The following is a 22,273-nucleotide window of genomic DNA, read 5'->3' as shown; positions in this document are numbered from 1 at the left end:
ATGCGATGCGATAATTTTCAATGTGACAAAAGTTGCCAAAACATCTCAGTTTTTTATTTGGTTAACTGCCTAAACAGATTTATAGGCCAGCATAAAAAAAAGATGATATACGATTGCGTTGGCATAATTAGATGACCAGATATTCCATTGTGTGTACGCGTAGTGCTGGCTAAAAATATAATTCTTATAAAAATGTTATGCAAATTAGAGCGAAACACACAGAACAATACAAAAGACTTAGGCAACGAACTTCACTTGAGCCACGAGCCGTGCCAAGCACTGCACAACACCGCGCGACTTAAGCTTAAGAGAGTCTGAGCGGGAAAGAGAGGGAGAGAAAGAGAGCGAGAAATAGAGTGCAGTGATCGAAATCGAGATCGAATTTGCTCTTAACTATCTTCTTTTGTTTTGGCCATTGTTGTGTGTTTGCTGCGTGTCTGTTTATGGAGCGCAGAATGTGATTTTAACTGCGACTGCGACTGTGACTGCGATTGCGTCTCCATCTTCGTCTTCGTCTTTGACCGATGCGTCATGACTCGTGACGACAACAAAGTGATTGTGACTGTGTCTACTGATGCTGCTTTTGGCCAAAGGGTCGCCAGCATGTGACCACTTCTAGCTGCCGCTGTTCGCTGCTTGCTGCTCACTGCTGCTGCTAATATTATCGAATTATTTAATTTAAATTTTGATTTGAATTTGTTTGATGTTGTTAATGTTGCTGTAGTTGTTGCCATGCTTCTTTCAACTCTTCTCGCTGTTGTTGTTGCTGTTACTTTATTTATAACACCGTATGTGTGTGTTTCATCGAGTTTTTTTGGCGGTCGTCGCTTTGCGTTTGCTTCTTCTCTCTTTAGACCCACATAACGAACCGGACCGGCCAGATATAGTATAAATTTCATAGAAACTGCCCAGCTCATCATCATTTGTGCTTTGAACTTCTTGAGTGTAAATTGCTCGTGCGCTTCTGGACGAGAAATTTTTGCGTAACAAAAACTCCTTCAAAAACAAACAAAAACTAATCTAAACAAAATGGTATGTGATCCCTGCAGGGATAATGTAAATATATTTGGCCAGTGCGCAATTAAGGATATAAATAAAAGGCCTAAAGTGAACTATAAATAAAAAAAAGAATAAAAAAAGAATTTATACGCAAATCAAAAGAACAATCAGTTTGGAGTGCCGAACTCAAGTGAACAACTTCATTGCGTTCTGACAGGCTCGAGTGTCATTCTCGCATTCCATTCGCGCCCAGGCCAGAGCAACAGCAACAGCAAAGAGCAACAACAATAGCAAACACAACTATAAATAACATTAACAAGCCGCCATAAAGAGTGTACTTCAACAAACAACACATTTTTGTTCTTGTTTCCGGCAGAAATTCTTCGTGTTCATCGCTTTGGCTCTCATTGGCTTCGCAGCTGGCGCACAGTTGCCCGATTCGGCCACACAGGGACCCAATCCTCAGGACATTGCCACACCCGAACCGGAATACATTGACATCGAGGAGCCGGCACCAATTGCCGCTGCCCCCGCCCCACGTCCCGTTGCACCCCTGCCGTTGGCCCGTCCCGTCGCACGTCCCGTCGCCATTGCCCAGAACTATGTCCAGCAGCCAATTGCACAGCGCGCCCAATACTTGCCCCCTCTGGCCCAGCAGCAGCAGGCCCAGCATATCTCCGGACACGCATACAGCAGCCAGAGTGGTTACCAGTATCGTCGCCCAGTCTATGTAAGACGCTTCTACCGTCAGCGCCGCTACTAAAGAGGGGCAATGCTCTAGCACTTAACTTCTTGACTTCTTATTTAATATATCTAATTCATCTTTTACGAATCCTTATGTTTTGTTTTTTGTTTTTCTTTTTCCCTGCTGGCTGCCTTTATTTACCATACAATATGTTTTTTCTCTCTCTCCCTTGTCCCGCCCCGCCCAATACTCACACCCCGATCTGTTCCCGCTCCCGATCACGATCACGATCATCCTGAACCCGTTCCCGCATCCGACACTACCACTACTACTACTACCACAACCAACACACATGGATCAAAATAGCATTAACCAAAACAAAATATATAAACAATTACCAAAAAATATCCCCAAGCATACATACCACGCACCTCACGCAGCCACCTCAACCTTAAACTCAACCACAAATCTACCTCAATCTACTACTCTTCAATCTATCCAACTATCGCATCTAATAACAAAATCCTAATCAAAGGCGTTTTTCCCACGAAAACGCTGACGAATAAGATACAAATACTAAAAAACATCAAAGTACAAAGAGACAAATTAAGTTCGGAAGATGCAAAGAAAAAACACAATCGAAATCGAAATTGAAAATGAAACTGAAAACACACAAAAACAAAAACAAAATCGAAATCGAAGTATTTAGTTATTGTTGAATCGCAAACACACGTAAATAAATATAAATTATTTGTAAAATAAAAAAAATATGAAAAAAACATACAAAAACCAAGCGTAATGTATTATTTGTTTCGGCCAAGGTCCATCAATGATATGGCATATCGAAGAAGCATGTCTTTAATTATAGTATTCACAGCTCATCAGAGGCACAATAAATATGTCGGAATACTGTGCAAGATTCGTTCTTATTATCAACATTAGTAGCCACTGCAAACCGTTGGGAACTTTGAACTGAGATTTGAGATTTGAGAACTGAAACTGAAAACTGAAAACTCAAAACTGATTGCTGCCTGTTCGCCACTCATCATTAATCATTGAAGTATGAGAGACCTACATGTGTGTGAATAGGATGAATGCGAATGATGAATACAAAATACTGTATGCTATTTTGCATACGGAAGCTCTGAATGAATGCTTGGCTTTGCTTTTTTTTCTTTTTGGTTGCCGAGGGGGAACTTACCAGAAATGCGCAACATTCGATGGTCTAATATTGATTCCTGTTCTATGATTTGTTAGTTTTTACGGGAACAACAAATTGGAATGGCACTTCCACTTTAAGAGTAACGATTTAAGACTTTTGCGCGGCACAAACAAATAAATAAAAATAAATCTACTAAAACACTTTCAAAATTGTTAACCGGTTTACAACGACTTAGAATGTTTTGTTGGTTCTTGTTCTTGCGTCTTGTCATTTAAGATCGTCTCCAAAAAGTGCAAACAAATCAGTTAAAGAGCCTTTCACACGGATTTTGGGCCACAAAACTAGACAAAAGCTTTAAAGATTGATGAATTGATTGGCATTTGGTTTATTGAGCTCAGGGGCTATCAAATGACCGCATGACAAACTGTACCACTAAATAACGATTGAAGCGATTAACTCGATTTATCGACTCTGCCTGGCGCTGTCTTTGGCGCTGGCGCTGCTGGTGTTAATGGACATTGAATGGGCGTCAAGATTGCTGTAAGACTTCCGTGTGATGACTCCTTCAGACAATTAGGCTAGCGGCTAATTGACCTTCGATTGGCTCAATGATTTATGATTGTTTTTACATGAGAATGTCAAGCGTAGGCTTGTAACCAATTCAGTATAGCCAACACATGGATTTCATGATTTGCCTTCATTTTAGCTTGCAGTGATAATTTTGGATTGGATCATTTTGCTACCACATTTGATTTAACATATTCCTGAATATTCTGCATCGTAAAAAATATAATTAATTTCTTAGAATACATTAAATCTTCAATTGTTTTAATTTGTTAAATATATTGTCCAACCAGTTACTTGTTTTCATACTTTTGCGGCAACTTGATCTAAGAATAAAATAGACCAATTAATATAGTATACATATATACAAAGGATTAATTAAAGACAAAGACTTCGTATATACATTAAAGATATTATTTATTTCACTAAAACGAGCAGTGGTCCATAATACCAAAGAAGCCTTTTTATTCTTCAGAGTGCTGATTACAATGGGCGTAAAATACATTGGTAGTGCAAATGGGAATTTCTTGCCACTCACACAGAAGTCTTATTATTGCATTACCCAATTTGCGATTTTGTTTTTTATTTTGTTTATTACATTGTTTTGTTAGAAAATAAATAATCTTCAGAACTTTGTTGTTACTATAATTAGTAGCTTATAATAGCAAAATTCATTTTAAAAACAGAAAACGGTTAAGTTTTCAAATTGAAAAATGTAATTTGAGCTTGATGTGAATCTGTTATACTAACGAAGTGAAGCATAACATTTCGATCTATCAAAAATCGCCTGAAAGTAGGCAATACACTTTACACACCTATTCTATTAGTAAAATATTTATGTGTGTGTGTGTGTGATGGCAGTACAGTAATAACGCATTAAGATGACTACTGACTTGCTCAAAAGAATACAAATAAATTTAATATAAATTGCAACATTTTTATAAAAAAGATAAGAGCGAGAGAGAGAGAATATACATTTTTTTCAAACATTTTTAATAATAGTATTTTGATTGAGAATGAAATTTTATATTTGAAACTGCTTGAAACAAATTTAAATGTTTTTTTGTCATTAGCAAAAATTTGTCTCCAGCACTGCTGCAGTTCATATTTTTTCACACAATTTGTTCTTATTATTATAAATTTCAATTCAATTAAATGCTGTTTAGCAAGTTAACTTGGCAGCCTAGAAGTATGCAATGGATTTTTCAACAATACCCAACCTTTAATAAATTGCGTTATGTATTTAGAATGGCCGAGCCCGTGTATTATCTGGCTTAAGATTGCGCATACGCACCGGTAGCCATCGATAAGTCATAAAATGTTAGCAGCCTTTCTCTTTTTTTTGTCATGAACGCATTCCTGCATACGATTAACGAGTAAATAGTTTCAGTGGAAACGTCAGTGCCAAACCAGTCGAACAGAGCCAACAGAACTTGCTTAATCCTCCAAGCCAGCCAGCAAGTCATCAAGCCAGCAATCGGCAGCTAGTGAGCGAAGAGTTGAGCGGAGTGGAACTAAGCTGATGCCAAAGTAATTTATGACTATGTATTTTTAAATACTGTTACTAATACAAATGCTATCAGTAAGCACTGCAAACAATATAAAATGAAAACATTTAAAGGCATTAAAACAAATAAACAAAATTATCAAATTAATTTGCATTCTGATAGGAGTATGTATTATGTCGAGAGCGTCGAGCGTTGCGCATTGAGCGGGTGGCAAACTGGTTATTGTCTAATTCCACATTAGATCATATGCTCGCATTTGCATATGTACACACTCCAAAAAAATAAAAGAACGAAACTAAACATACGCAAGTGAGTGCCGAAGGAATTTCCAAATAAAGAGATAGAAGCCATTTATTATTTCCTGTTGGTTTCACTTTCACGTAGTTGCGTGGGTGTCTCATCTTCACACCTTTTGTACTCACCAACAACAAGAACAACAACAACAATGACAGTTAACTGTGATTGCGATCAAGTGAATGCCATAAATATTATGAGCAGTCGTCTGCCATAAATTTGACGCTCATTTACGAGCTAAGCCAATAATTTGGAACGGCTTAAATTCAATTACTCATACGAATTAACAAATGAGCAATCGGTACAATAAATCAATACGGAATTCACCAAAAGAATACAATATCTAGTATTATGGTTAGACCGCATAACTCAGTCACAACACTCACGATCGGTCTGAGCGATCTGATCTGTGTGATCTCTGGCTATTGTGGGTGTTCAATTCAATTTCGGGCAAATGCCCACATGGCGATCACTTGTCCATGAATGAAACTGTTCGAGTGTTTGAGTATTATAACCATACGTTTGTTTGACGACTCGTTCAGCGAGTCTCTTAATTATGTTGTCGTGGCACTTGACTCTCAAGTCTCAATGAGGATTCTCTTCAAGTTGAAAAGCTAAGAAAAAAAGTACTAGCAGGATGTAGCATTAAGCGTGAGGTTTATCTCACATTTATATATTTTTTAGTGCGTACGAACATGGTTAAAAATAAATAACTCAGCAAATACACAAATAATACAAAGTACATATAAGTATATACACGTGATATCGATAGACAAATGGCAAATGGCTAATTAACTCAAAGCTTAGTAGAAGAATGGTTTCGATGGCACATCATAATGATAGCCATCATCGCTGTGTGGCTCCACAATCTCTTGAGGTGGCAGATACGAGTTCACGGGCTCCAAGGGTTCAGCGTACGATGGAATGGGAATCTTGTATGTGGGCACCACGGGCACAACGGGTGCTGGGGGCAAGTAATTGATCTCAGGCTCCTCAATGGGCAGCGAAGCGACTTCCTCCACAACGGGAGCAACGTACACTGGCTTAGGCTGGGCAGGAGGCAGATAAACAGGCTTGGGTGGTGAAGGAGGCAGATAAGCGGGCTTTGGTGGTGCAGGAGGCAGATAGACAGGTTCGACCTTGGCGGGCAAGTAGACGGAAGCAGGAGTGGGCAGCTCGAAGGGAATTTGTGGAGGATCATAGTTGTAGCCAGGATGCTCCTCATGATGATGGTGATGATGATGATCATGATCGTTGCCAAATAGATGCGAGACATCGGCAGCCACTAGGGCCAAGCTGCACAGAGCAAGAATAAGGACTTTCTGCAATAGATAATATAAAATAGAATTAATAAACCGTTAGAAAATAGGAAATTCAATGACTAACCATTTTGAAGGAATTGATATGGCAACAGGAACTGTTCTTTTGAGGAATGAGTGGTATCCAAACGTTCTCGATGCGTCGACGTCTGCTCTCAAATGATACAGTTTCCAACAAGTGCTTCTTTATTTATACAACGAGCGAGAATCGAGCGCGCAATAGAGCGGACTCTGAGTTTGATTGTCGGATTGTCTGATTTGTGGTAAAACCAACCGCCGACGCGGACATCGGCAGCGACTGCGACGACGTCGACGTCGACGACGGCAGCGGCGACGTCAACTGAGATAGCTGTCAGCTTACCCCTAGGCAGCCGTTATTCGCATTTTAAATTCTACTATTAATTCTATTAATTTCCAATCGCCTTATGCGTAGCTTTTTGTTTTAGCTCTCCGCATGATGCGGAGCTCCGTTCACAGCTCTAAACAGGAAAGAGCGTGCTATTGTTCTCTCGTCTGCACACATCGAGTGCGGGTATATTGTAGTCAATCAGTGTCAGATGAACATAGCTGTTGCTGTTTAGCTAACGGCCATAAACGCCTCCCCTTTTAAAATGAGTCTTTAAAATAGATTTTGGCTTTTTATTGATTAAAAACTAGTATTTGTAGCTGCACTACTTTTGGCCCGAGATATTAAGCGCACAAGCCAAACACAATAAATAAATCGATTGGCCTCTGCACGATCGATCTATCTCATCTCATCTCAATATCGCCTCATTTAATTTCATCTCCGGCACTGAAAGAGGTCAACAAAAGGCAACGATCTCTCAAGTTGTTGCTGTTGCTACTGCTGCCTGCCGGCTGCAATTGTCAATTAACGACTGTATTTAATTGTTTTTTTTTTTGTAAGCGATTCAATCTGTAATCAATATGCTACAACCCGGCAAAACATCATTCATCATCTATTTGTATTCCTACAATACACACAAACAATGCAATAATTATAACCATACGAAAATGAGTTAAGAGGTGCGTTAACGTTGCAAGTGTTGATGAGCGCGTGCTTTGAGTGCGGGGTTGATTGGCTGCTTTTGTTTTGTTTAGTTTTGTTGCCCATTGGGCTAAATATTTAACTAGTATCTATGTTAAAGCCAGAGCCAGAGATGTTTGAGCCATATCGCTCTGTCTGGGCTAAGACAACAACTAATTGGTTTTAATGGCCCCCGTCTGTGGCTTTGTCTGCCAAACTTACAAAGCTTTCTGTCGTAAGATGCATTCGCGCAGTTCGTTTCAAGGTGACGCCGATTGCTGACGGCGATTGGTGAAATTCAATGGAAACTTGATATCAAATTAGCCACACTCGCTTAGGATTGATCTTCAAAGACTAGTGAATGAATTTCTGCTTATTATTTTGGAGTCTCGAACAATTCAACTTTCTGTTTATGAAGTAGCCGGAATAATAAATGTAGCATATTAATTGAAATTTCTTTTGAATTTTGATATGTCGCTTTTATTCGCAAAACTTAAATAGATGCAATTTGAATGTGGTGTGTGAGTGTATGTTGAATATTTAAATAGACCTGAGATTGATTTAGAACTTGAAGCGACGCTGTGGCTGGCTGTATTGATAGCCCGAGCTTCCGGGCAGTGGCACATTCGAGGAACCACTCAAAGGCAGAGCGTATGAGGGAATTGGAATATGGAAATCAATTTCGGGTGCTGCCAGACGAGCCTCCGACTGAGCTGGTGGCAGATACTTGGACTCTGGCTGCGGTGGTGGAGGGGGAGGTGGCAGATAGTTGGCCTTTGGCTCTGTAGGCGGCAAGTAATGGGGCTTGGGCTCCGCAGGGGGCAAATAGGTAGGCTTGGGCTCGGCAGGAGGCAAGTAGGTGGCCTTGGGCTCAGATGGTGGCAAGTAGGTGGCCTTTGGTGCTGGTGGTGGTGGTGGTGGGGGCAGACTTGGTGGAATCTTGGGTGGCAAGTACTTCTTGGGTGGCGCAGCAGCGGGCAGATAAGTTTTCTCGGGTTGAGCGGGTGGCAAATACTTTGTCTCCGGCTGAGCAGGAGGCAGGTATTTGGTGCGTGGCTTCTGTGGAGGAGGCAGATACTCGGGCTTGGGCTGACGGACTGGTGGTGGTGGCGGTGGTGGCAAAGTGGGTGCTACCTTGGGTGGCAGATACTTGGCCGCGGGCTTGGCTGCAGGCAAATAAGTGCTGCTGGGCTTGACCGGAGGTGGTAGATATTCTGGCCTTGGTGGTGGTGGAGGTGCTGGGGCTGAATAACTATATCCATCAGGTTGATGCTGACGGAAAAGACCGAAGTTCAGATCAAGATGCAGTCCAGCGCCGCGATGAGGTTCCGAAGAGTGGGACGAGTGCGAAGAGTGTGAGGAATGAGAAGGGTGACCGGAGTGGGCATCATGATGATGAGAGTGAGGATCTTCGTGATGGTGGTGCGAATGCGGATCCTCATGATGGTGGTGCGAGTCATGGTGGTGATGATGCGAGTCTCCTCCATAGAGATGAGAGACATCGGCACGTGCTGTGGCAGCCACGGCCACCACGACCAACAGGACACAGAAGAGTTTCTGGAAGAGAATTAGGATGTTATCCCAGCTATTTATATATGAATACTTTTGTAGCTACCATTTTGATGCGGAATGAGATGCAGAGATGAGATGCTGCTGCTGTTTGCCGACAGATGGAAGTAATGCCAAGATCGTTGACGTTTTGGCTTTTATACGCTGACATCCGAGGCAATATTGCACCTCAGACTGCCCTAAGCATCAAACTCCATCGACTCCAGTTCAAAGTTTTTGGGAAATAATTAAGGTTTGTTTTTGTATTTTTTTTTCGGGGTTTTCGGTTAGACAAAAGGCCAACGCATAATTTGCTTATGCTTTGTTGGTGTTAGTGTTGTTGTTTTCATTTCTTTGATTTTGTTGGTGGTTTTCTTCACACTTTTCTTGGTTTTCATGAACTTGAAGCTGGAGCCAATTATCGGCGTGTGTGTTTTCTGTTTGGTAGCAAGCGCTCCACATCACAACAATTAAAACGATGTTGACTCTTAATTGAGCCACAGCAATAGCAATATCCGAAACTGGATTCATGAATATGCAGACGCTGGAAATCTGTTTTGGGAGTTCGTTCGGTGGACAATTGGCGGTGATTGACTTGGACATTATCGCTATCAATTGGCTAACAAATGTGATTTATTTAACATATCTCGAGCTTATATAAAACTTACGACTAGGCAAAAACGGTACAAACAACATTCCGGAATGGGTCAACAGTGATTTTTGGGTGCACTTTAGAATATAAAAGGTTCGGCGGGTGCCTCATAGCTATAGCCATGCACGGGCAGCTCCTCCTCGACAACAATGGGTGGCAGATAGGTGGGAGCAGGTGTGGGTGCAGGTGTTGTGGTTCTCCTGGTGGTGGTTGTGGTGGGTGGTGGAGGAGGCAGATAAGTGGGAGCAGGTGTTGGAGCTGGAGTTGTGGTTGTTGTCGTGGTGGTTGTTGGTGGTGGAGGGGGCAGGTAAGTAGGAGCAGGTGTGGGTGCAGGTGTCGTCGTTGTGGTGGTTGTCGTGGTGCGTGGTGGTGGTGGCAAGTAGGTTGGCACAGGTGTTGGTGGTGGAGGTGGCAGATAAGTTGGTGCAGGTGTGGGTGCTGGTGTCGTCGTTGTTGTTGTGGTGCTGGTAATCACAAAGGGCACCACCGGCTTGGGGTAGTCATAGCCATAGCCGTGCTCTTGACCCGAATGCTCCTCGAGCAGCTCCAGCGGCAAATGCGAGACATCGGCGGCAGCCAATGCCAGCATGCAAGTGGTCAAAACGAGGCTAAGGAATGCGTTCTGTAAGAGACGAAGAATAAAAAAAAAGTTAACACACAAAAATTCAAAGGTGACACAGGGATCAAAGATCGGAGATCGGAGATCACAGATCACAGCACGCACCATGTTACACCTTGAGCTCTTAAGCAGTAAATGATTGACCAATAGCCGTGGCACCTGTTTATTTATAGCTCACAATTCTAAACAGTTCGACACTGTCCATGGCTAGCAAAAGGCCAATTATTATTATTTAAATCGATATGCCGTTTCTCGATTATTATTATTATACTCGAGCATATGTATTCTTTGTATCTGCATCTGTATCTGTGCCTACATTTGTATCTCTAGCTGTCGCTGTATCAGTATCTATGATCATTATGCATTATTGACGATTTGTATTCTCTTAGGGGCGATGAAGTTTTTTGTCTATTTTATTTTGGACATTTGGACAACTTAAATGCTCACGAGCATTTTCATCACGTCGTCATAAGGCGGCCCAAAGCAACTGTTATTCTTCTTTCCATTGTTGTTATTGTTGTTGTGTCACTGCTTCCGAGCTTGTGATCAGCACAAGTTTCTGTTTCAGTTTCGGTTTCAGTTTCTATTTTGGTTTCAGTTTCGGTTTCGGTTTTAGTTCCGCCGCTGGCAGCGATGTAAGCGCACTTCGTCTGCGAGTGTGTCATAAATCATTTAGACTTCATTTATAATAATTACGCTCAACTCAAACTCAAAGAAACTCTCAAGAAGTTTGTTGGAGTGGTCAGCGTCATTTTCATGGCCTCTCAATGAAGTTGTCTCTCGGACAGCATCAGCATCAGCTTCAGTTTCAGTTTCAGCTTAAGCTTGAGCTGTTCTTTAGCTTGCGGAAGCATTCCGATTATAGTTGTACTCTTCACTTCAACAGCAAAAAAAACTGTGCTACCCAACACCATATATCAAATGACAGTCTGGTGTGAGTTATAGGGCGAGAACTGGTCCGCAAAGTTGAGTAAACTGAGACAAATTGCTAGGTAATTTGGCAGCAACGTTTAAGCAGATCATTAGTTTTGATTAGAAGTCACGAGTCGTATTTAACGATCGCTCGTTCTCTGCATTGATGATATATAACTATATTGATTCAGTATAAACAAACTGGCAACTCGTCTTGGATCTTGGGTCTTTAATCTTGAGTTGTCTTGTCGGTTCAACTATCACTTTTTGTTGGCTGAGTTCGCAAGACATCTTCGATTTTGCTAATTAATGCGGGTTGTTGAACCGCCAGCGGCTGGCTTGATCGATTACCAAAACTTTGAATTCAAATTCTGTGGCTTGTGCTCAATTGTCCCAGCTCTATGATCGCATTTTGCCACAATTTGCGTAATTTACATTGACACTACTAAATAAATTAATTGTCACTTTATTTTTGTTTACCATTCAATAATGAAATATTCATAGTTTAGTGTGGGTGCCACACACACAAATTAATAGGCCTCAGATGAGGCGAATCTGAAATAAAACTTTTGACAAAAATGTGCAAAAATTCGATTGACTTCTTCTTTTGCGGCAACCGGTTTACGATTTGGTCTTAAAACAATTTTGGCTAAAGACATAAAAGAATAACTGGCGTATTTTGTGAGGATTGAGTTCAAAACTCACAAAAGATGTATGTTGTTATTGTTATTTCATTCTAAGCGCCATCCAAGGCAAAACTCAAGCCCTTGGCCAGGGGCTTTATATGCAGACGACGGGGTGAAAGGTGCCCTGAACGAAGATCACTTTATTGATATTTTTTGTGGGTTTATTGGAGTTTTAATATTGATAAGAAGCTTTGGTACAAAACAAATAAGGCGGAAGAATAAACTTAAGATCTAGCTCTTAAACTGACGACTTGGCACTTCGTAGGCGTAACCATGGCCCTTGGAAGAGACATAAACACCGCTGTCCACACTCGCCGCCTGCTCCGATTCCTCCGGCTCCGGCTCAGCTACGCCCAGTTCCGCATCTGATGGGGCAACTGGAATGGCATCCTGAGGGAATTCATCACCGGTGGGAAATTCGTTGTTCAGCTCCAGTTCCAATTGACTGACCTTGGGTACATCGTAAACAAATCCATTGCCCGATCGCACCAGCTGCGAGACGTCCGCCGAAGCGCATTGCCAGCAAAGTGCTGCAAAGAGAGACGCTGCCCAGATGAAGAGACGCTGGAATTGTAGAATTGTGGTTTGTAATTGTGTTTATAGAACGGCTTTAAAAAAAAAAGAATTGACTTACCATATTTATGGATGCTGAGTACCTTAAAGAATGTCGAAATATTTTTTATAGCTTCCAGCAACGTAGCTCGCGCGAATGCAGGCAATCGCGTTGAGACTCAAACTATTTATACTTCTATATCTATGTTGATCGTGTTTGTTTGTTTGTATTTATGTTTCGTTTTTTTTTTTTTTTCTTCTTTATTTTTGCTTCAGTTTATTAATTGCGATGCTGCTGCCGTTGTTGATGTTGCTGCCGTTGCTATTGCCTTTTGCCGTTGCCGTTGCCTGCTTGTCAAGCAACAAGCTATTCGATAGTTAGAGCGGCCCTAGATAAATAAACGCTACAAAAGCTGAAAGCGATGATTGGTGCCGTTTCGCTTCACTCCAATTCCAATTCCAATTTCAATTCCAAATCCATCGCCTCATTGTCAAGGCCAAGACTTGTTTTGTTTTCTTGTTACTCTGTTGGGGTCAAGTGTCAGTGCGTTTTTTACAGCCAGTCTTTGTGGCTTTGTCTTCATCTTGAATTAATGATTCTATGCAAGATGCGCTGCCACTCAACTGTCTGCTCTACTGTCGGTTGTCTGCTGCTTGTTGTCTGCTGGCATCTTTGGCATCCATCACGTGAGCTTCTCGAATTGTTGTAACTACTTGTATTTAGTTAAATCATCGATTCATGTAGTTAAACTAAAAACAAAAAATTGAAATTAAACTGTTGCCGCATCGAATCATATAAAGCGCATGTTGTCAACGGATTTGAGCACATTTCCGTTTCATTAGTACGAGTATTTTTATGGTTAGTCGATTTAAACTCGATCTATTTGTCTCTGTCAGCTTTGACAGTTTGATTGTCGCTAGCGAAATGACAGTCTACAGCCCTGAAGCGGTCACGTATACGACCTGTGACCCATGCATCAAGCAGGCTTAGCCATAAGTATCCTAACGGCTCCCACGTTCCGCTGAATTTGACAGCTGGACAGGCGGATATCAGTTACTTTGGAGTGTTTGCATTTTGGCATTTATTTTTCTTTTTCTCGCCGTTATTGGCGATTTGTTTTGACCCGTTGCTTAAACAATTAATTAACCTAGCACTACCTGTCTTTTGCCTTAGTTTATTTTATTGAGATGGTGATAAATCACCCTCCGATAATTTGTTGCATACTTTCGGGCATGTTTAGTGTAAATAAAAACCATAGTAAGTAATTGAGCGCAAGATAAAGTTAATCGGTGTCAATAGATGGCGCTAATAATCCAACAAACTCAAATAATCCAATTGGAAAATATACAGCATTAAAATTATGAAAATGAAATCACTTAGTTGGTTTCAAACTCTTCTAAAATAGCATATATCTCAGTTAAAGTCATTCTGAATATATTATTTCAGCACAGGTTAAATTTGAATACTAAATTACTGAAACTAAAACGAAAATAATAATACCAGAAAATATCTTTGAGAGCTATTATCAATCGTTTCTTTCAGAGTTATGATTATCATATGTATATCTTACCCATTATGAAGATTTGTCTAAAATTTTTAATATTTTGTAAGACTTTCCCGTATGTAAATTCCCAAATAAAGAATATATTTTCATTAAATTATTTTTTTTTTATTTTCGTTTGTCAGTTTATTTCAAGCGATGTCTTCACCGCCATTCGTGAAAATTCGTCTAATACTACAGGATGATTTGTTTTCCTAATTACAACAAGAGTTCCTTAATATTCGAAGGATGGTTCGGGGTCGTTGGGGTAGCTGTAGCCTTGGTGAGCAGTCACAACAGGCTCGGGCTGACGGTAGACAGGAGCCACGGGCTCTGGCTGGTAGACTGGAGCAACTGGCTCTGGCTTGTAGACGGGAGCAACAGGCTGGGGCTTGTAAACGGGAGCAACAGGTTGGGGCTTGTAGACAGGAGCCACCGGCTGGGGCTTGTAGACGGGAGCAACTGGCTTGGGTGCAACAGGCTGGGGCTTGTAGACGGGGGCCACTGGATTAGGGGCCGAAACTGGGGGCAGGTACTCGTTGACGGGCTTAGCGGGCACAACAACCTTAGGAGCCACAGGCTGGGGCTTGTAGACGGGAGCCACTGGCTTGGGTGCAACGGGCTGGGGCTTGTAGACGGGAGCAACTGGCTTGGGTGCAACAGGCTGGGGCTTGTAGACAGGAGCCACTGGCTTAGGGGCCGACACTGGGGGCAAGTACTCGTTGACGGGCTTAGCGGGGACAACAACCTTAGGGGCCACTGGGATCACTGGCTTGGGAACAACAGGCTCTGGCTTGTAGACGGGAGCAACTGGCTTGGGTGCAACGGGCTGGGGCTTGTAGACGGGGGCAACTGGCTTGGGTGCCACAGGCTGGGGCTTGTAGACGGGAGCCACTGGCTTGGGGGCGGCAACTGGGGGCAGGTACTCGTTGACGGGTTTAGCGGGCACAACAACCTTAGGGGCCACAGGCTGGGGCTTGTAAACGGGAGCCACGGGCTGGGGCTTGTAGACGGGAGCAACTGGCTTAGGAGCAACGGGCTGTGGCTTGTAGACGGGAGCAACTGGCTTGGGAGCAACGGGCTGTGGCTTGTAGACGGGGGTAACAACAGGAGCAACAGGAGGCAGATATTCCTGGACGGGTTCGAACTTAATCTCAGGTTGGCCATAGTGGTATCCGTCTTCCTTCAGGATGCCAGCAGGGGTTGGCTTCGAGTAGACGACAGGAGCGGGCTTCTCGTAGACAACAGGAGCGGGCTTCTGGTAGACAACGGGAGCGGGCTTCTCGTAGACGACGGGAGCGGGCTTCTGGTAGACAACTGGAGCGGGCTTCTCGTAGACAACTGGAGCAGGCTTCTCGTAGACGACAGGAGCGGGCTTCTCGTAGACAACGGGAGCGGGCTTCTGGTAGACAACAGGAGCGGGCTTCTCGTAGACAACAGGAGCGGGCTTCTCGTAGGCAACTGGAGCAGGCTGCTCGTAGACAACAGGGGCGGGCTGCTCGTACACCTGAGGCACATCAATGACGAACTGCTTGGCAGGCTGTTGGTAATGGTATCCATCTTCCTGCAGGTTGTCGCTGTTCGAGAACAGATGCGACACATCGGCGCTGACAACAGCCACCAGGGCGAAAGCAATCAGGAATTTCTGCAAGCCAAACGATGAAAATCATTTAAGTTATGTGTTAGCACTCATTCAACAAACAATTCATCACAACTAAACCACAAATTTATGAGTTCTTTTAGTGCTTCACGGTTAGATGATTTTATCTTTTCACATGTTAGTTTTATCCTCTGGCTATGTTGTTCTGTTCTGTTCGGTTCCGTTGTCTTACCATTTTGCTCAGTTTCAAATTCACACGACGAATGTTGAAATATCACTGTGCTAGCGATCATGACTACCACATTATTTATACGTCGTCGTCGGGTCGGTTCAGGATAGCTTCGACTATCCAAAAAATTGACAAAAATGAATAAAGCCGAAAAAGAAAAAACTCTTCGGCAAAAGCAGAATCTTCTCGACAACAACATCACTGCTATCGTCATCGATTAACGCTGCCGAATTCAAAATTTAAAAAAAAATAAGTTAACCGAACCTGATTGGGTTGGTTAACCGGCTGCGACAGAACGACAGTCATAAAATTATTCGGATGGCTCCCCAGTGCCAAAGCGTTATACATTTAAACACGATGAAATACACAGACACAATTTAGAAAAAATAAACCAAAATCACTTAAGCAACCCAAATATAACGAAAGTTATACACACTCTTAAGTACTACACATTAAAATCAGAAGTGCAGTGATTAAATTTGTAATTTGCAAGTGATTTATAACAATTAAACATGTTCATTAAAAAATTACTTGACAAGTTTCACATGTTACCCAATAGCGAACATACTCTTCAAGTAAGTGTATGATTACTTAATAGTTCTATATGCAAAATCATAACTAAAACTAGCCAATAAATATGCTAAAACAAAAGAGTCTGTATTAAGAATTCAACGTAATAAAAATGCCATTTATTAGGCCTATATGTTCCTGCTAGATTTATAGCCTTTTGATCGAGTAACTTCGCACTCAAAAGCGTGAACAGAGATGCTCTTTATTTTTGTTTGTGCTTTATTTTTTCCTGCTGGCGAATAAATTGAATGCATACCATTTTTATGGTTATTAATGAAACACTACGGGATATAAATAAATGAATCTCGCATGGTATGCTTTTGTTTATGTTTTATTTATGAGAACATATCTAAAATCGAGACAATTTGCATGTGATCGCAGCAGCAGTTCCGCTAGCCACCAGTTATGAGCCCTCAATTACTCACAACCAGATCCAGAGCTCAACATACGACGCTGGCAGCCCAACAATCTGGCGCAAAAACCTTGACCATAAACACTGAACCATTTATTAAGTGCAAAAACCTGTTTCGAATTAAGGGCCAATGTCGACCTCCGGTTGTGGCAAACAGCTGCCTTTTTTGGGATAAGATAACGTATCCCGTTTCCATGTTCAGTCCCAAGGCATTCCCACTGCACTCACATTTGACCTATAAGACTGGCTTCGGATTGGTAATTAAGACTCATATATTGTCTTATTATTGCCAACTTGGGCTGCTTATATGGCAAGTTCTTTATACTGTACTCGTCTTATAAATTGTTATTTATCAATAAAACTTGCATCGTTAATTTGAGTTTAGCGCTCGCCATTTGATTAGCACGCAATTAACGCGACTTAGAATTGGCCTTGCTAAATTTCGGATCGTATTAGTTGTCATAAAGTCAAAACTTAGATGCTGACGCTGTTAATCTAATCAGCTCCATTCAATGCTGGACGAACGTTGAACTAAAGAACTTTAAAATAATAATATAAATTAATTCAGTCATATTTTTATTCAAATTTCGATAAAAAATCTACATAATGTTTACTGAAGTCAATCCGTTGATTTTCGGGACTTTTTTCCATCATAAAATATCTTACAGTTAGCAACGAATCGGGTATGCCAAATACATAATTTACTATAGAATAAATTAGTAAATCATAAAAGTATTTTAGATGTTGAACGTAAATTAATTTTTCATTGATATATGTTAAATACTTATTTATATTTGGCTTATAGGGTATCTTTAATTTCAAATAAGTTAACTTTAAAACAAATGTGTGCCGGCATTGGGCTTAAAATAGAACACGTTCTAGACGGGTTTTACCCACATGGCAGTGTGAAGTTGTTTTAAGGGCTAAAACAAACTCCTCTTCGCATAATTGCGATTATCACAAAGCTCTTCATTGTTGGTATTAATCATATTTTGTTTTTTGGTATCTTCTTTGGAATATAGTTGACTGGTTTTTAGCTAGTAATTTGTCAGCGGTTTCGTTGAACTTGGTACGTAACTGTTAATCACTATGTAGTTTTGGTTTAGTCACTGGAATTTTAAGTTTGACTTGACCCTGAGTGGTACCACGCATCGTCAGCGGATCATTCACTTTTGCTTTCTTAGCATTTGGCCAATTTAATGCAATATTCGAGATGAGCTGTTCTACTACATTCTACCGTCTACAGTCTACCGTCTACCGTCTACAGTCCCCAGCAATCAGTTGAACTGTATTAATTTTACCTATATTTCCGGCATTTAAATGGGATCCAAATCTTGCTTGTAGTCCGCATTTAGATCGGCTCTGATTACTTCATCAGTAGCAAAAACAAAAAAGTGAGAAAAATTGTTGTTGCGGCCTAATTTGATACAATGTACGTTAAATGTCATTAAAAAAATACGTTAAACGAGTTCATTTAAATTATGTTCATAAATAAGCATCAAATTATAATCAAATGGAATTTACAAGTACGAGTTAATTTAGGAATACCCGTATTATGTCAGAATTCAAACCCAAAAAAATATAAAAAAGGGTTGGTGAGGCCTGAATCTAGACACGATATATTGAGATGCAAATATATAAAGTATTGGCTCGTGTTGTCAGCGCCTGGAAATAGAGTTGAGTAGACAGAATGTTTGTCAAAATCCGAAACAACAAGGAACGTATTGAATCGAAATGAAATCAGAATAGAATAGAAAATAAAAAAACAAAAATAATTCAGATAAAACTTCTATTCAGTGCAACCGGTTCTATTAGTTTTATAAATAAGCATAAATTTACTTGATATCAAATGCTTTGGAAGATTTTTGTTGACCTGTTCCCCGATTGTGGTCCATTAAATATTGTGTTGTGACAATCGAAAAGCCTGTCGAAGAATGTCGCTGATAAAATCTTTGTGCAGATCAAATGCTTTGCATTTAATTAATTAACTTAACAACACCAGCTAACTGAATTTTCAATATTTCTGCATATTAGAGTAATTTCATGTGCAAAATATGTGCAAAAATAGAAATACAAATTTGAAATCGTATAACTTATTAATTAATAATAAATTCAGCGGATTACGCATACGCAGTGTGTGTCGACATCAGCATAAAGAGCACATAAATTCCAAATATAATTTAACATAGCATTAACAGTTAAGGTTTGTGTCACGGCTAAGCCAGTGTTATGACTGTTAACTACACAACTGGTTTCATGGTGTCTGCTACGTCTCGGTGCGATTAATTTCGCCGAATAACGACTGAAATCAAATTTATTGAATTATATACAGTACATACCTTTTGCAAGAGCAAAGGCAAGGCACAAACAAAAGTGAATGAGTATTATAATGGCTATATACATTTACAGTTAGAATTTTAATGGCTTGCTTTCATTGACTTGTTTAGCCGCTTCTATTCGAGATGAAGGAAGATTGTTGTTCCCATTAATTGCAGCATCTTTTAAATGCGCTCTGCGATAAGTGGACAGATTTGGGATTTTGCCATATAAATATCAAATCATTGCACGATCTTCATACAATTCAATTGTTTTACCGGTGAAAGCAACATGGTAAGATTAGGCTCTTAAAATTAAATTATTATATTTTTGATTAATCGCATTTCTAATTGTTACAGCGTCTTATTATTGCAACCCTTGCTCTGGTGTTCGTGGCCACTGTGGATGCCGGATTGTCGCGTCCTAGTAATGTCTACTTGCCGCCAGCTGTTGTGCAGCGTCCAGTTGTCACCAGCTACCGCCCAGCACCACAAGTGATCACCACTGTGCAACGTCCCGCAGTTCAAGAAGTCGATTACACTGCACCCATTGTTGACACTACACCAATCAGGCATGTGCTGCGTCAACAGCAAGTCTACTCTGCTCCAACTGTTATCTCTGCACCAGTGAAGCAAGTGGTGCGCCAGCAAAGAGTTTACTCGTCTCCCATTGTTGTCTCTAATCCAGTGAAGCAGGTGGATTACACTGCTCCCATTGTTGACACAACTCCCTTGAGGCAAGTGGTGCGCACTCAGCAGGTTTACGGCACTCCAGCTGTTCAGCAAGTGGTGCGCCCCGAGAACGTTTATCTGCCTCCTGTTGCTGTTCAGCGTCCGGTGGTCCAGCAAGTGGTACGCCAGCAACGTGTCATCGAAGCTCCAATTTCAATTCAGCGTCCAGTGGTGCAGCAAGTCGTGCGTCAGCAACGCGTTATCGAAGCTCCAGCAATCGTTCAACGTCCAGTGGTACACCAACAGCGAATCATCGAAGCTCCAGCAATCGTTCAGCGTCCGGTGGTGCAACAAGTCGTGCGTCAACAGCGAGTCATCGAAGCACCAGCAATCATTCAGCGTCCGGTGGTGCAACAAGTCGTGCGTCAGCAACGAGTAATTGAGTCTCCCATTGCCAATTACGGTGTGGTGGAGCAGCCAAGGAACACTTACTTGCCACCATCAGCTGGCATCGATTTGAGGAGCAGCTTTGCAGACAGGCGTTAACTGGTTTCACGGTTTATCCCACAATCACGGAGTATACCGCATATGTATATTCAAATGCTAATTTTGTTTGTTGATGGAATCACAGATGTTCTGGAAATGCAGAAATATTTCGGGTTTATTAGCATTCAGCCAAAGTTGGCAGACAAATAAAGAGAAAACGACATAAGCAAAATCATCATAAATATTATATGGCTAGATGCGCGTATAAATCGTCTAGATCATTAATGTAAAGAAGACAATAACCTTTGGGGCGAGTCAAGATTGCGAGTTGAGCTTGAACTCTCAACGTTCTTCAGACGCCAATCATTAAACCACGAGCAATTAATCATTATGAGGCGGGGAAGCTTCAGATTATCAGACTTGCAACGTTTTGCTGGATAAACTAAATTGTTATCCGATATCATGACTGTTCTATAGTTGTATTAATAACAACAAAACAGCAGCTACAGCTACTGGTTGATTATGATAACAAACTTCTTCATCGCTCGAGCGTAAACCCTGTTCTCTAAATTAATTCCAATTTTTGTTTGTTCGTTTGACTAGTGAAATCAGGTTTGCGCTATTCTTGTCCAACAAAAAAAACTAATGCAAAATTATTGTGATTGACCTCATGAATATGCATGGGATAGCATCGATTCCTTTGCGAGTGACAAAAATAAATGAGAGAGTTTATTAAGCAACTTGCCTGCCTAGCTGATAAAGCCATATACATATCTTGTTGTTATTGTTTGCCGTAGCTATTGCCGTTTAAATTGCCGTTTGCCGTAGCTATGGCAAATATGCGAAATTAAAGAAGATGTAGAAGAAGCAGTTGAACATAATTCACAGTTGCTTTGATTGATGATATCCAGTACTTCCGTTTGCGAATCGATCGTATAAAAGTACTGCCCGTCGGCTAGAAATTATTATTCGAGTCTTTGTCCTATTCGCAAACAGAACATCGAAAATGGTAAATAATTGAAGCGCGCTTACTTCGCTTGTCGGATTATTAAACTTACTTTTGATTTGCAGAAATTCATCGTCCTTGCTTTGGCTTTGGTTGGCTGCGTGGCCGCCGAATCTGGCTACAACTATGCCAATCCCGGCTCCTCAGCTGCCGCCTCGGTTGCGGCTCCAGTGAGAAGCTATGTGCCCCCAGCAGCAGCTGCCCCAGCACCTCAGGTCCATCATGCCGTTGCCGCCTCGGCTCCAGCTCCAGTCTTCCATGCCGCTGAGTCCGCACCTGCTCCACAGCGTTCATACGTGCCACCCGCAGTCCACTCTGCTCCTGCTCCTCAGGTTCACCGTCAGGTTTCTGCTCCTGCTCCTCAGTACCATGCTGCTCCAGCTCCAGCTCCTCAGTACCATGCTGCTCCAGCTCCTGCTCCTCAGTACCACGCTGCTGCTGCCTCTGCTCCAGTGCAGTCCTTCGCCGCCGCTGAGTCTGCTCCCGCTCCAGTCAGATCTTATGTGCCACCTGCAGCTCCAGTTCGCGCTGCCCCCGCTCCCCAGTACCATGCCCCAGCTCCTCAGCCTCAATACCATGCTGCTCCTGCTCCTGCTCCTCAATACCACGCTGCCGCCTCTGCTAACGTGCAGTCCTTTGCCGCTCCCGCTCCAGTTGCCGCTCCTGCTCCCAGCTTCCAGGCTGCCGAGTCCTTCGACAGTGGTTTCGAGGCTGCCGCTTCCGCTCCCGTCTCCGTCAGCTCTGGTGCTGGCGCTGGTGCCGGTGGCTACAAGTACAGGACTGTGCGTCGTCGCGTCCACAAGAACCGTGCCTAAGCGTTGAATTGAATTCAATTAAGAAAGCCATGCAATAAACAGAGTTAAATCCGATTTCAAATGTCTAATTTAAATGACAGCCAATTGGGAAAGTGAAGAG

At 41.8% G+C, this 22,273-nt stretch overlaps 8 protein-coding genes across 12 annotated transcripts; 3 read left to right on the top strand and 5 right to left on the bottom strand.

Moving 5' to 3' along the window:
• Positions 1-927: 927 nt before the first annotated feature.
• LOC117569588 (striated muscle-specific serine/threonine-protein kinase) lies at positions 928-2,445 on the top strand. Of its 2 annotated transcripts, XM_034250819.2 has the most exons (3): positions 928-1,032; positions 1,376-1,729; positions 2,051-2,445. In XM_034250819.2, the coding sequence occupies exons 1-3, from the start codon at positions 1,030-1,032 to the stop codon at positions 2,054-2,056; spliced, it is 363 nt and encodes a 120-aa protein (XP_034106710.1). In that variant the 5' UTR covers positions 928-1,029; the 3' UTR covers positions 2,057-2,445. The 2 variants fall into 2 exon arrangements, with proteins under 2 accessions (XP_034106710.1, XP_034106709.1); XM_034250818.2 differs by lacking the exon at positions 2,051-2,445 and having other exon boundaries at positions 1,376-1,837.
• A 3,415-nt stretch (positions 2,446-5,860) lies between these two features.
• LOC117569479 (uncharacterized) lies at positions 5,861-6,680 on the bottom strand. The gene is made up of 2 exons (XM_034250648.2): positions 6,599-6,680; positions 5,861-6,534 (listed from the first exon to the last, which is right to left on the bottom strand). Exons 1-2 carry the CDS (start codon positions 6,599-6,601, stop codon positions 6,016-6,018), a joined length of 522 nt encoding a protein of 173 aa, XP_034106539.1. The 5' UTR covers positions 6,602-6,680; the 3' UTR covers positions 5,861-6,015.
• A 1,305-nt stretch (positions 6,681-7,985) lies between these two features.
• LOC117571954 (uncharacterized) lies at positions 7,986-9,552 on the bottom strand. Its single transcript, XM_034254452.2, has 2 exons — positions 9,174-9,552; positions 7,986-9,115 (listed from the first exon to the last, which is right to left on the bottom strand). The coding sequence occupies exons 1-2, from the start codon at positions 9,276-9,278 to the stop codon at positions 8,120-8,122; spliced, it is 1,101 nt and encodes a 366-aa protein (XP_034110343.2). The 5' UTR covers positions 9,279-9,552; the 3' UTR covers positions 7,986-8,119.
• A 285-nt stretch (positions 9,553-9,837) lies between these two features.
• LOC117571970 (uncharacterized) lies at positions 9,838-10,485 on the bottom strand. Its single transcript, XM_034254471.1, has 2 exons — positions 10,435-10,485; positions 9,838-10,380 (listed from the first exon to the last, which is right to left on the bottom strand). The coding sequence occupies exons 1-2, from the start codon at positions 10,483-10,485 to the stop codon at positions 9,838-9,840; spliced, it is 594 nt and encodes a 197-aa protein (XP_034110362.1).
• A 1,651-nt stretch (positions 10,486-12,136) lies between these two features.
• On the bottom strand, positions 12,137-13,379 carry LOC117570464 (uncharacterized). The gene is made up of 2 exons (XM_034252126.2): positions 12,610-13,379; positions 12,137-12,539 (listed from the first exon to the last, which is right to left on the bottom strand). The coding sequence occupies exons 1-2, from the start codon at positions 12,610-12,612 to the stop codon at positions 12,207-12,209; spliced, it is 336 nt and encodes a 111-aa protein (XP_034108017.1). The 5' UTR covers positions 12,613-13,379; the 3' UTR covers positions 12,137-12,206.
• A 796-nt stretch (positions 13,380-14,175) lies between these two features.
• On the bottom strand, positions 14,176-16,016 carry LOC117568943 (uncharacterized). Of its 4 annotated transcripts, none has more exons than XM_052004884.1 (3): positions 15,901-16,016; positions 14,732-15,713; positions 14,176-14,479 (listed from the first exon to the last, which is right to left on the bottom strand). In XM_052004884.1, the coding sequence occupies exons 1-3, from the start codon at positions 15,901-15,903 to the stop codon at positions 14,304-14,306; spliced, it is 1,161 nt and encodes a 386-aa protein (XP_051860844.1). In that variant the 5' UTR covers positions 15,904-16,016; the 3' UTR covers positions 14,176-14,303. The 4 variants fall into 4 exon arrangements, with proteins under 4 accessions (XP_051860844.1, XP_034105773.1, XP_051860845.1 ...); XM_034249882.2 differs by having other exon boundaries at positions 14,176-14,633; positions 14,817-15,713; XM_052004885.1 differs by having other exon boundaries at positions 14,176-14,633; positions 15,024-15,713.
• A 3,361-nt stretch (positions 16,017-19,377) lies between these two features.
• On the top strand, positions 19,378-20,584 carry LOC117569948 (serum response factor-binding protein 1-like). Its single transcript, XM_034251309.2, has 2 exons — positions 19,378-19,489; positions 19,555-20,584. Exons 1-2 carry the CDS (start codon positions 19,487-19,489, stop codon positions 20,410-20,412), a joined length of 861 nt encoding a protein of 286 aa, XP_034107200.1. The 5' UTR covers positions 19,378-19,486; the 3' UTR covers positions 20,413-20,584.
• Positions 20,585-21,253: 669 nt separating this feature from the next.
• LOC117571971 (nematocyst expressed protein 3-like) lies at positions 21,254-22,222 on the top strand. The gene is made up of 2 exons (XM_034254472.2): positions 21,254-21,361; positions 21,424-22,222. Exons 1-2 carry the CDS (start codon positions 21,359-21,361, stop codon positions 22,171-22,173), a joined length of 753 nt encoding a protein of 250 aa, XP_034110363.1. The 5' UTR covers positions 21,254-21,358; the 3' UTR covers positions 22,174-22,222.
• The last annotated feature ends 51 nt before the right edge of the window (positions 22,223-22,273 follow it).

Source organism: Drosophila albomicans, chromosome 3 (assembly GCF_009650485.2).
Source record: "Drosophila albomicans strain 15112-1751.03 chromosome 3, ASM965048v2, whole genome shotgun sequence".
Classification (NCBI taxonomy): Eukaryota; Metazoa; Arthropoda; class Insecta; order Diptera; family Drosophilidae; genus Drosophila; species Drosophila albomicans.
Note: the sequence above shows the minus strand (reverse complement) of the source record. Positions and strands in the feature narration are given on the sequence as shown.